General features: G+C 29.4%; 1 protein-coding gene across 4 annotated transcripts in view; it reads right to left on the bottom strand.

Moving 5' to 3' along the window:
- Positions 1-14,107, bottom strand: part of LOC113523354 (tyrosine-protein phosphatase Lar-like) — a 270,586-nt gene that overhangs the window by 11,350 nt on the left and 245,129 nt on the right. For all 4 annotated transcript variants that reach the window (XM_031907615.2, XM_052895615.1, XM_052895614.1 and 1 more), the window contains exon 3: positions 8,100-8,335. In XM_031907615.2, the coding sequence (XP_031763475.1) occupies positions 8,100-8,335 (236 nt within the window). The remainder of the gene's footprint in view (positions 1-8,099; positions 8,336-14,107) is intronic.

The following is a 14,107-nucleotide window of genomic DNA, read 5'->3' on the forward strand; positions in this document are numbered from 1 at the left end:
ATTTCTTAATTCAATCAAAACTTTGTTGGCGCGTCCGCGCGAGATGTGAATTGTTAGTAATCAAGGTACCGTTTTGTTACGATTACTGAGAATTAAAGGTTTATAGCGGAATTACAAAAGAATTGAAGTTCCTATTGGATTTGTGTGTTCACTTGAAAAGTCTGCGGATAGTTTCGAAGCTGTTACAACTATTATAAGACAAATATCGATGTTAAAATTGGGATTTCGAAATATTTTTCGGAAATAATTAAAAGTGAACTAAATCAAAATGAATTGTGGTAATGATGGAACTCATTTATCCAGTTTTACTAAATTGAAATGATTTAAAATATCTGACAGCGAACTGAATTGTTAATCACGCAATGTTTTTTATTAAACTATTATTGACTTATTTTAAAATTTTCAGAAGTAAAATAAATTGGCTCGTAATTGTTAGTTGTAGATTTATGTTCAACTTATTTTATGATCAACAATTTAGGTCGCTATTAGAGCATTTTTAAATGCTCAAACAGAAATATTGAATTAAGCAGATTTTTTTTTAATAGACAGACAATTCTGATATTGTTACATTTTATTAGGCCTCGTTCTGAATACTTTTAAGTATCTTTATATTTGATAAAAGAAGTAATTGAATCAGAAAATACATTATCGTTCAACTATTATAATAATGTGCATTTAGTTTTCTTTTTTTTATACTACTATGGCGTCAAACAAGTATACGGCCCGTTTTTTTTAAGGAACCCCATGCTGTAGTTTCTAGGGAAATTCTCTAATCTAATACCGAAACTTGAATGAACACAAACTGTAAAAGCACGTAACTTGTTTTAATAGAATGCTTTTTAAATTTGTCTAAGGTTTTGTTCCTACAAGTTTTCTTGTAATAAACTCTTTACTGTCAATTTTACAATTAATATTTATTAATATTCAATATAAATTAAAATTGTCAAATACGCATAAAATGTTAAAGCAGAATGCGCCTACATTCCGCTGTAACATTTTGATACACAATTATTTGTCGTACAATTTATGTATTTATACATAAATTATGTGTCATAGGTATAAATTTTTTAACCTATTGGTAGCGTTTACCCGCTACTTCGTCCATATGTTTACTGGCCGGGATAAAAAGTAGCCTTTACCAAATACAAATGCAAGTTATCTTTATTTTAATAGATTTATTTATAAACGCTTTTATATCGTCATCCTTTTCCATACTATATAGTACGTATATACAAAATTTAATAAAGATTCGGTAAGTCATTAAGGCGCTAAGAATTGACAAACAATCAAATTCACTTTCAAATTTCCAATAGTAGTGAGAATGACATTAGTTTCTCCATAAAATTATATATTACAAATAAATATGCACACACCCCTACCCAGCGTTTAAATATTCAATACCAAAGCGTTATACCTACGACCATTAGATCTCATTAGAAAATGCAGACCCAATAGGGAAAATGCGAGCTACTAATGGCGTATCTGTGTACTCTGGCTCTAACATTAGCATAACTAGTTCAAACATTTGTGCCTCCATTCCTAAAGTACTTGGGTATTTTTATTTCTATTAAGAATTCTATAATAGTTGCGTGATATTTGGTAACACGCACTCACCTAAAATGTCAACATAAAATTATAAAACCGGGCAATGATTCAAGTCATAATAAAAGTACGCAATCATTAAGCTTAACTTTCCCTGTAGATATTAGAAAAGGGCACACTAATTTATTTACTTTCTTTTATTTCATTACTTTTATCGTTGATATTATTCGTCAAGGTGATAGTTTTCAACACAAAAATTGCTTTGACAAATAACAATTTTTATATATTTAAAATTTACTTCAAAAGAGAGGTATTTTAAATTTGACTATATTTTTTTGATGTTACGTGATATATTCTTTAATTTTGTTCTCGAGTTTGATTTAACTAAATTAGCAGTAGCACAAATATTTGAGTTTAGAACATGGTATCGCATTTAATAAATTGAATAGGTACATATTGCTTCACAGTAAGCAATAAGAATGCTTAGAAAAGAAAAATAACTGCTCTAACCATTACTAAGATGATTGATGTTGATATAGAAATAAAGACTATTAATTAAAAAATATATAATTGTATAAAAAATGGTTTAGAATTTGTGACGTAATCGCGTAACATAGATAATTAAGAATTATTTATAATTATAATTATTGAGAACGGTTTAAAAGGAAAGAAATTCTAAATTCAAATATTTTTTGTCTATGTAACTCTAAATATTTGTTTATATAATACTTGACTTTAAATATTTATTTTTTAATTTTTAATCAATAGGGATATTGATTTCTAATGTTGGACAAATACAATATAGTCAACAATTTTGATTATGTTGATTCAAAATCATAAGATTTTAACACTCACTAAAATAACAGTAAACTGATAAAATGTAAGCTGGCAATTTTCCGGAAAACCATTTATATTAGTGTGGGATATTCTGAAATTCTACTCTCTAAAATTAGTGTATTGTGGAGAACAACAGTTCCAAATCAGTGCCATTGTACTCTAGAAGTGCATGCAATTATATTAGACCAAAATGTAATTATTATTATTTGAATCTCTAATGCCAATTGAGTTTTTATTATAATTGTATATTAAATCATTAACTACCATATCATAATTACCTGTTAATGTTTTACTTCTGGACACTAAGTAACATGGGACTTTATAAGTTTCCTATTACCAATCTTGGTGTAACACTTCGAGTTTTCTTTCATTTATAATATCCAGATGAATATTTATCGGTTACCATCAAAAATATAAAAGACTAGTCTATACTTATAATGTAAAAGGAAATATTTAATTTCTTTATGTTTGATAATTTGTAATAGATAAACTAAAAAAAAAATTTACTACTGATTTTAAAAAAATCGTTCACTTGCAGAAACCTATGTTATCATAGAGTAACATAGACTATATATTATATAGATTTAGAATCTAAATAGCAAAATAAAATGTTTAATTTTATGGCTATCATATATGCATACAATCCAATTGCACTATATTTTCCAAAAAGGAGTTTTTTAATTATTTTTAATCATCATCATTTAATTGAAGCATTCTTTGTATTAAATGTTACTGAATTTCCAAAAATCTAAATTGAGAATTATACTTAATTAAATAAAGCGCCGAATACCTATTCAAATGAACGAGAGAAAAAATAACCAAATGGTCAAGTAACTGAATGATTAGATTGATGATAATAATAACAAATATATTAAGTTTATCACAGTCTCGTTAATTAATTATAACAAAATAATCAAAGCATTAGCGTAAACAAATCTTCACAATTCAATTGTGCATAAGGATACAATCAAAACGCCACATTCATTCTTGTTTCCAACACTAAACCTTTCATTTCCCTCGCATTACTCTAGATAGAAAGAAACAGAGTTATCTCGTTAGCCCATCCTGTTATATATGTGAAAGATATGGCATCGCGGTCTAATGAGACTTTTATTTATAAAGTTGAGCTCACAAAAGGGACTTTAAAGTTGCATTGTGCTATTGTTACGTTTCATTTTAAGCGAGGAGTTTGTGGTATACCCGTACGTAAATTGGACGTTGCTTGTTGACTGTTGAAATAAGGGGGACTCGTTAGTGTTAGCGTGTACTCAACTCCTGCATATCTGTATTATAAAAGCGGGTGCTTACAGCAAGTGCGTCGTAGCATTGCATAATGTCGGGTTCTGTTTCGTAAAAGTATTAAATTCTGTAATAAAAGTATTTCATTGTCTAATAAAAGTATTTGATTTTGTAATAAAAGGATTACATTGTGTAATAAAAATATTTGATTTTGTAATAAAAGTACTTTGGTTTACAATCATTATTCTAAGTAAACAGGTTAGAAGGCCTACGCCGAATAGAATTGATTCTAGTATCTATATTATTTGAAACTAATGCGTTATAGCTTTCAGGAATATGGGGTTTAATTTCGTAATAAAAGAATTTTTAATTTGTATTAATTATTCAAAGCTGATAGATCAAAAGACAAAAGAAAAAAGACTTCATTTTAATATGTCTATTATAAAAGCAGCAGCATTATAAAATATGGGGTTCAGTTTCAGAGTAAAAATATTTCAATAAGTATCAATTATTCTAATTAAATAGATCACAGGACTTTAAATTAAAATGAAAATATATTTATGACTTTTCATTTATAATTTTTTGTTTTTATCGGTTTAGGGAGTAGTTTCAATAGTGCAGTTAAAAAAATAGGCAAAACATAATATTAATTCTAATATTGAATTAAATGCAACCGTATCGTATTTGAAAGTGAAATGATTGGTAATCTGAATTGAGTGAACTAAATAATGTAAATAAATGGAATACATGCAGCTACTGAATTATAACATTGATAATTAACTCACTGAACTGCCCTGGAGCTATATGTTGTTAGCAAGTAATCATTAATACTAATACAGTTAATTTATAGTAGGACACTATTATTGGTATATTTCGTTAAGTGCATAATTTCATTTGAAGACCTTGTTAATTTTAAGTTAATAAGACTATTTAAACTTACACAGTTCATATAAATATATAATTTTTTAAAATTTTCTGGTTGAGTTAAAAATATGATAGCTAACATATAACAATTAGGAATGGGAAAAAAAGGAATTCTCATAGAGTCGAATAAACTCTCTTCATTAAAAAGCACAAATCATTCTACTATATAATAAGTTAACGTATATTACAAAAAAATATTTTTGTTCCTTAGTTTATTTGATTCCTAACTGCGATTAAACCGCCCAATTAATCCTTATGAGATTTAGCATACTACTCATATTTGTAATTGAGCAGAAGATAGTCGACTTTTTTCTCAGTCAATCAATAGAGAGTATATAAATATATATACATATACATATATATATATAAAACTAGTTCAACCTTTTATCTTCAAACCATGTAATTGGTAAAATATTCTCTCAAGTCGTAGGTTAAATGAGAGTTCTTACAGTGACTTTAGACAGTACTAATTTCGACGTTCCCCGACTGCATTCATTCTGAAAAGTATTTAATTTGAACAATTCTAAGGATAAAATGGGTAATTTTCCTTTCTGTGAGAGAAACATTCGCTCTTATCAAGCAATTATGTATAAAATTGGTACTGGCAATGTCAATTAATTCCTTTTATTGAATCTAAGTTGACTTTACTTTCTTATACTTTCAAATATGCAGACATTGTTGCTGCTTTCAAAAATGATCCTAGTAATGCAATAAGATATGAAAACATTTTTCGTTTAGAATACTTTTTTTTATTTCTTCTAGTATTCTAATGTTAGCTACCCTTTCGCAATTTAGGTCCAAGAGGCCACAGATACAACAAATTGGAACGTAAAGCTAAGCAGCTCCTATCTACCTAAAACTACTCTAAGGGAGGAAAGAATTGTTAGTATAGGGGACTAGCGGTTACTAGCAATATACTCTGTTATGTTGACCTTCAGTTGGTCTCCTTGGAAACGCGAATTTGTGGTTAATATTTTTTTTAACTTAGTATGGTAAACACGTAGAAGTGAGCAATGTATAGCAATATCGCTATATTTTAGTTGAAATATCTATGTAAATAGTATGTTTTAATGTATTCGAAAATAGATATTCTACTGATATGGGCGATATTGAAATGAATGATGACCTTTTTTCCACCATTAATGTCCAGAGGAACATTATATATAAATATATCGGCTCGATATCCATATTAGCCATATCTACAAAGAAGCAGATACCCACCAGATAACCGATAACCGTTGCCTATAAACATGAATAGTATCAAGGACATAACAGCGTATATTATGTCTGTATGTAATTTTTGATGAATTTATCACGATAAACCTACTGACCTGCTTTCATATTTATCTATCATCCTTCACAGGTACCCTGCCAGCATATACCGATAACGCAGTTAAGTTTATTTCCCTTCCATTATCATCTATTAAAAAAACGGCTACTTTAATTAGAATGCAGCATTTAATACTAAACCAATAAAAACTGATTCTGATAATGGTGGTATAAAAAATAATTGAATACAAATGACTACAGTTCGATCAAACATACAATTATTACTGTGGCTTAACAGCTACAGTTCGGTTTTAATTTGTATAATAAAAATGTCATAAAAACAAAGATGGCCGAATTTCTGTTATTCCAAAATGAAAGATATCGTCGAAAGTTAATTACAGGCTGCGAACTAAGGAAAACAAGACCGACAGTAATAACAGAGGTGAAATAACTTATAAACGGTAGAATGCTGCTCGCGTGATCGCAATTACAGGAATGTAGGTATACCGACACGTATTTTATGAAGATGAAGAAGAATATTAAAATATTATAACTAACATTATAAATGAATGGCCGTGTGGTCTCGGCATAGAATGGGCCACCCCTTCCTTTCCCGTGACGTAGAAGGCGACTAAGGAAGGAAAAGGGATAGGCAGCAGCGTCTTAAAATGTGTTTAAAGCCTAACTGCGGTTGCCAATCTGCCTACCAAGCGTGGCAACTACTGGCACAACCCCTTTAAAGAGAGGCTCATGTTCAGCAGTGGACAGTTAAAATCTGATATGATGATGATAATTAATTGAATGAAAACTCTTTATTGCTCCCTTCAAAGAAAGTTAAGGATTGTAAATATTAACAATATGTACATGAACATAATGAATACTTAAGTACATAAAATGTAAATGTTTATTTGTTATCTTTTTTTTATGCAACTTAGAATGGCAAACAAGCTGACGGCCCACCTGATGGAAAGTGGTAACCGTCGCCTATAGACATGAGCAGTACCATGGACATAATAGAGTATACTATATCGCCCACGACACTCCTCATGCGTTGCCATTCTTGAGGACTTAGTTATTATTCCTCTGTACCCTGTAAAATCACTGTCATATCCCACCCTTCAAACCGAAACACAGCCATGCAAACATAACTGATTCACGGTAGAAACACAAATGGGACAGAGGTGTCCAAGCATACAACTTTTATACAAAGTCTCCCTCCGTCCCCTTACCTTATTTGGTATCTTAACGGCGTAACCAATGACTGTGAAATGTAGAATACATGGACTATATAGAATGGAGAAGGACACAGGCTACTCTTTGTCTTGGTCAGTGAACATATTCCGGTCCGGCGAACAAAGTAGCGGGTAAAAGCTAGTAATTCATATTAGATTCGTAAATATATCAATGGTTTTCTTTTAATGTTTTTATTTTATATAGAAGGTGATGTATAGAAATTATAACAGTTATAATACGACGTTACACTGTAGTTATAACATTTCTGTAATAAACTCGTATTTTAATTTAGATTTCTGTATACATTTTATAAATTATTTACATGTTCTTATCCCGCGAAGAATTGACAAAAAATTAAACATTTTTTAAAACATATTTCTCTTTAAAACATCAATCAACTTTATTTTTAAGTATAAAAGCTATATATGGAGTAAATTGAATAATTAAAGGGTGCCATAACTTTAATTCGGGTTTTAGTTTCTCGTTTTCTACAACTTTATCTTGTTATCCGTAGGGACCGTCCCAAAAGTAAGTAGAGCCATTATACCCTCGACACAACAAGCTTCAATTAAACATTTTGTCTATTATTGTCTTTCCCGACTTATGACTAATAATTTAAAATTTTCACATTCATATTTTAATTTTTTGTGTATTTAGACTTTTATTTTTTTTATTAAAAACTGTAGTCTAAATAAAGACACACAATGAAAACATTTCAAATAGTATAATTGTATGATTCACTTTATTTTAAATAAGAGAGTCACTTTATATTTCTAAACAATTTATTTATTTCTTTTACATCCTTGCAAATATTTTCGTGTGATACCGGCATAGAATTGACCACCCCTTCTTTTTCTTTTTCATGAATGGTTTTAAGAAGTGACTAAGGGTATTTAATGGTCGAAGGATATGCAACAGCGTGGCCCTTAAAACGTCACCAAAAGCCTAACTGCGGTTACCAATCTGTCTGCCAAACTTGGCAATTACTACAAAAAAACGTGAAGAGTTAACACCGGATATGATGATGATATGAATATTAAAAAAAATATACTTACAGTTTTATTCCCTAAATTCTTGACCCGGCAATTCAAATAAGCAGTCTTGCCAAGCAGCGCGGTGACATTCTTGGATGCCACCAGGTCGAAGTACGGACCTGTGCGGGGCGTTGGCCGCGGAGCATCCGCGGGGGCTGCCCCTGGCCGTATGGCATTGTCCACAGAGCCAGCTGGGGCCACCGTCGCTGAGGCATTGGTTGGTGTGCCTTTACCGAGTTCTCTTTGGGCTGACGATACTGTAACAAAAGAAAATTGTTGTAATTAGCATTGTTTATATACATATAATAAAAAATATGCCTTCTACACACAGATTTCTTTAAAATCTCATCTCCGCATTTAAATGTAAAGCAAAAATGTTACTAAGGGTACTCTGTACCTTACCTAGGATAATAGCAAGTAAAAATCTCATCCACTTGTTTTTGTTCCAAAAAAAACAACTAAGTACGTTATATTGATTTCAAAATGAATTTACTTAACCGATTTTAATATAACTTCTATAAAGCCAATCTGTAAGATAACGAAAGAATTTTCCAAGTAAGTTTATAATTAACAGAGTTATGAAGTAAGAAATAAAAAAAAAAAAACAACCGAACTGAGAACCTCCTTTTTTTGAAGTCGGTTTAAAATATAATATATAAAGGGTATTATATTTATAATATGTTTTATAGAGACCATTTTAAAATGCCTCCGAATGGCTATCCAAATTTAACTTGCCGGTATACCTGTATGGATTAGCACGCCAACTTTATTATACCAGTTTGTTCGCATGGAAACTTCGTAAAACCAATCACGTGTAAGTGAACATCACTTCAGAGCCCGCGTGACGTCATACCCACTGGATACATGAACGCCGATATAGGTTTATTGGGAGTGTCTGATCTTTAGTAGGTATTATCCACTAATGTGATCAGTCAATGTTCACCTATAAATATCATGGTATTATCATAGTTCGAACTTATTATTAGATTTCCGTCGTAGGTCCTCATTTTTTCCTATTACTAACTTTAACCCAGGACTTTGCCCACGTGACCGGGATATGCTTATCGATGCTTATTATTCTGCATTCAAAATAGTATGCATGTATATACCAACAATAAAAGCATATGAGTAATATGACAGGAAAGTTTTTTTTTTAATTTTTCTTGTATTTTTTGCTAATGTTACAACATAACGACTTAAATTTATGTATTATGAAAATATACATAATACCTTATATTTGAAAATTAACATTATTAATTCACTAATTAAAGTCATCTTATTCAGGTATATTGAGCATTACAAAATTATTGGTGCATAATACAATCAGATTACGGAACTTTCCCAATAACTCTTCCGTACACACCTAAGATTGTTAAAAGTTTGTTTAGCCTGTCGTGGCTTTATGTCCTTATCATAAAATATTAATAGTTTAATTTTATTTAACCGATAATAAAATATTATAATACTGCATTACTATGCAATGTTATAACAACCTGCTATAACAGGCGGAAACAAATAACACAATGTAAACTAGGTCAAAGTAATAATCGAACTCAATCTTATCACGGCTTCCATTTTGTTAGAAACAGGATACATAGTATATCCTCTGCATATGTTTTTTTATAACATAGGGGGCAAACGAGCATACGGCTAGCCTGATGGTAAGTGACTAACGCTGTTCATTGGCACACGCAATATCAGAGTAATTCCAGGTGTGTTACCGGCTTCTAAAGGTTTCAATGGTACTTTAATCAGCGTTATTCTTAATTAAAAAAATTAAAAGAAAATAAAAAAAAAATATTGTCACTTCTTGTTACGTTATACTTCTTTAACTGCGACGGTTTATTATCAACTTCGAGGGGCATTTCACAGCGGATGGAAATAATTATTAGAACTTTAGTACAGCGCTGGAATTTATTTATTACAGCAGTTATTATTATAAAGTTATTACTTGTTGTATGTTAGGAATGTTCAGACATTAATATAATAAAAACGTATTTTTGAAACGTTTAAAAAAATAAGTATATACAAAACAAATTTTTATACTACAAAAAAGCATCAGTTCAGCAATGAACAGACAGCGAGTGAACTGTATTTAATAAAATAAATTGTAAGGTCGGTAAAATGAACATTTACAAATTCCTTTTCAAGTCCTTTCTTCACTTTTCTTTTTTTTATTTCTAAAACCTGATAGTCAAATAGCAAGTTTCTCAGTAGTTTTGCTGTGCTACAGAGATGAGTCAGGTTATTTCTTTTTACTTGAAAGTCTATATTATTTTTAATAATTTCATTCTAAATATACTATATTTATAGACTCATAAATTTATTCTTCGACTTCATCTTATCTCTTGAAACCTTTTTTTTTCTGTAGATTTTTAATATTCATAATTATATAGGGCGAAGGCCGAGCGGGAATGACACCGTGAAATTGCGTTGTTTCATTAATTCTCATTTTCGCTTAGTCTTCAATTTAAAAATAAAAAAAGAAAGCAAATAGTATATTATTCATGTAATTTCTTGAGTAATTTCTGCTTTTATAATATTGTCCTCTATATATTAAAAAAAAAAAAATAATGAATCTGCTATTGTAATAAAAGCGAAAACAAGCAGAATAAAATATTTTAATATTAAAGAAAATGTTAATATGAAATCTCTAACGTTATTCTCAAAATTTTGTCTTTAAAATGAAAGTTTTATTTTCTGAGAACAAACAATGAAAAATATATTATTTTATTTTTATATTAAAAATATACAATGAACTATCATGTAGTCCATAAACTTTTATAATACATCTTTAAATTCAAAACGAATTTGAGTTTTATAAAAATATTGCACAAAATAATGGCTCACTAAATGAAAAAGGACCTTAATCTATAGATATAGATCTATGTATTATCATGAATATTATTTTATTTATACTGTGTTACCCATGATGCCTCTCATGTGTCACCATTGCTGAACGTCAAGACATTAAATTCAAATTAAAACATACATTTTTGGATAGGTTGAGGTACGAGTATAATGTTCAAAACCAACCCTAATATCTAAAAAACCTTACTAAGTTTTTTTATAAATCTCCAAAAATATAGGTATCTACATTAAAATAATGTGTTCGCTTAGTAATTTGATACAATACCATCGGAGTAACACTGAAGGCCGTTCTTCCTTACGTTTCTAGTGCCCACCCAAATATAATATTTGTTTTGTTTTAGCCGATGCCATATTTCCAAGTGCCCTCGCTACTAGGGTCTGTAAGAAACATTTACCAAACTAATGGCTGTAGGTAACTACCTACTGTTGTGTCGAGCTTGAGTAAACATTACTCTTCTACTCAACACTTGCGAGATATATTTTTTGCTTGTTGTATAATAAAAAAAAAGAAAAGCTGTATAATTTTTTTCTTTATGCAATTTAGAAAAATGAAATATAAGCAGATGGTCCGTCACACAGAAAATGGTAACCGTTTTTTATTAAATAAAAAACATCGTGGATAACAGAGAATAAATACACTGTGAAGCCCTAAGTATTCCTTATATGTTACCGTCCCTGAAAACTAACATGTTATGCATGCGTTTCATGTAATTTTACTGTTATGTTACTGTTATATCCTTTAAATCCAACATCCATCCACATCCACCATCCACGTATATAAATCCTTCTGCTTCTTTCAGGCAAAGGTTTTTGTTTGTTGCAATGTATGCAAGCATATCTGCAGCTTACAAGAAGTTTTATTATAAAGTAAAACAAATCTATTTTTTATAATTAAACTAATAACTTAATATAATAAATAAACAATATCTATAAAGTAAAGACTATTAGCTAGTCTATGTGTCTATGTCTGTCTATTTTTTATTAGTTCATCGCTCTTGGCTGCATTCCAAACTTTTGATTGTACACTGCATTTAAAGATGGAACTAAGTTGTTTTCTGTTTCATTAAATTAACCAATAAAATGGTTTTAGTATTTACGTCACCTTAGAATTTTATTATCTCTGTAAAAACAATATATGTAAGATATAAAAGTATACATTTTACTTTACTATGATTTAATATAATAAATTTATATTAATTTATGTTACGTTTTTATTTTTATTCACAAAACAATTAGCCATAGTGTTATGCTCGCGTGATTTCTATTAATCTGGGTAGTTTAACCTTCTAACTAAAATCCGTCCAAGCAGTTCATTATTCTAATCGACAGGTCACCTAGTTTTAACAAAAAAAATATAAACAAAATAAATGTAAATAACTAGAGTTCATTGTACATTATTTTTATAAATAAATTTTCTCCTTTAATTTTGTATTAATACTATAAAATATGAAAAAAATTTTTTTTAAATTAACGAATGAACTAACTCAATTAAACTTAAGGAAGATTATTCCCTCAACAGATGAAAATTACCATTATAAATAAATGCTTTTAACTCGCTCTTAATATGTTTTGGTTTGGTTAACGCATTTTGAAACTATTTATTTATTATTAATATATTTCTGAAAGTGTTCGCTTTAAAATATATAATAAACATATATTATATTTTCCAATACCGTATTTAAAAAGTAATTTAAATATTGATACACGAATTTGATAACTATTTCAAGATCATAGTATATTTTTACATTTTTAGTAGATATATATTGTATATATTTACTTCCATAAATTTATACTTTTTTAATGAATATGTTAATAAAAAAGAACAGAAAAAAATTAAGAAAAAAATATTGTCTATTTAGACTATATTTATTTATACTTCCTTTAAAAACATAATGTAGACAAACGTCGTCGCTACCGACAACGTTAAAGAGAAAAAAAACTTGTCCCAGATTTTTCTCCGATAGTTACCACTTTCCTTTTGCTCGACGCTAATAACATACATGATAATAAAGTAGAAGGCCGCAGGGCGTTGTTATTGTCGGTGGTATTGAATATCACAAAATGGCGACGTAGGAGGGATCGAATGGAACAAAACACGAACGCCGAACAACGGGGAAGGGTTGGCGAGGGAAATTTTATAGAGGAAACCCTAACATATTTTTACAAGCAACGTTCAATGTGAAAATATCTCAACTATATTAGGAAGTATATGCCTGTGAAACCAATAAAATATAGGAAATGTAGCAGCATTTATTTCAGATTGTTCTTTGTTGGAGAGACTGTTAAATAGTACCTTGTCGTTCGTTTACACTGAATGTATAAATGCGATAAATTGTGACACATTAATACGAGTACTATCGACAATAACAGCAATCCAATATAAATATTGCAATATTTTCTATATATTTGTAATGATAATGTATATGCTTATGTTTGACATTCATTATCATTATTATTTACATTAACTATCATTATTAAAATAATATACCTATCATTTTTTTTAATATTAATTTAAGGGCTTTTACCTTCTTCAGGTATATCAGTCCTATTGTACCCTGAACCGATTTCTCAAACAAAACTTTATCTAATTTCCACCTATCAATTATTTTCTCATATTTCCGAACAAATTGTGGGAACCGCAGTTTGTGTCACATATATCCAATTGCATTTATAGACTCTATAGTATAATACACTTTACCCTAATTTTATAATAATAAGTAATATATTTTTTATGCAACATAAAATAGCACACAAACTGATGGCTCACCTGATAGAAAATGGTAACCATCGCCTAAAGATATGAACAGTAGGGGAGACCGAGGAGAGTTGAACCATTTTTTATATTGAGACCCATAACTTTTTAATTAAGCGATAGAAATGATCTTGTTTTATACTAAATGAAACCTTATTTATCTAACTAATAAATGTTTAGGATAAAAACTGCTACTATTTCTTTTTTACCCATAAAAAGTTGACTTAAAGACAACTAGTGACTTTGTATCAATTCTCCTCTTACTGAGATAAATTGAAACACTGGTCTAGGAGAGTTGAAACAATTATTATCTGGAAGCAATCCATTATTAAGAAACACAGATTTGAAAGTAAATGTTATATTAAAGTTACAATTATCCTTAATTTGTACTATCAGTCTCATAGTT

The sequence above is a fragment of the Galleria mellonella genome, unplaced genomic scaffold, assembly GCF_026898425.1.
Source record: "Galleria mellonella isolate WM207_F2 unplaced genomic scaffold, CSIRO_AGI_GalMel_v1 utg300, whole genome shotgun sequence".
NCBI classification, from domain to species: Eukaryota; Metazoa; Arthropoda; class Insecta; order Lepidoptera; family Pyralidae; genus Galleria; species Galleria mellonella.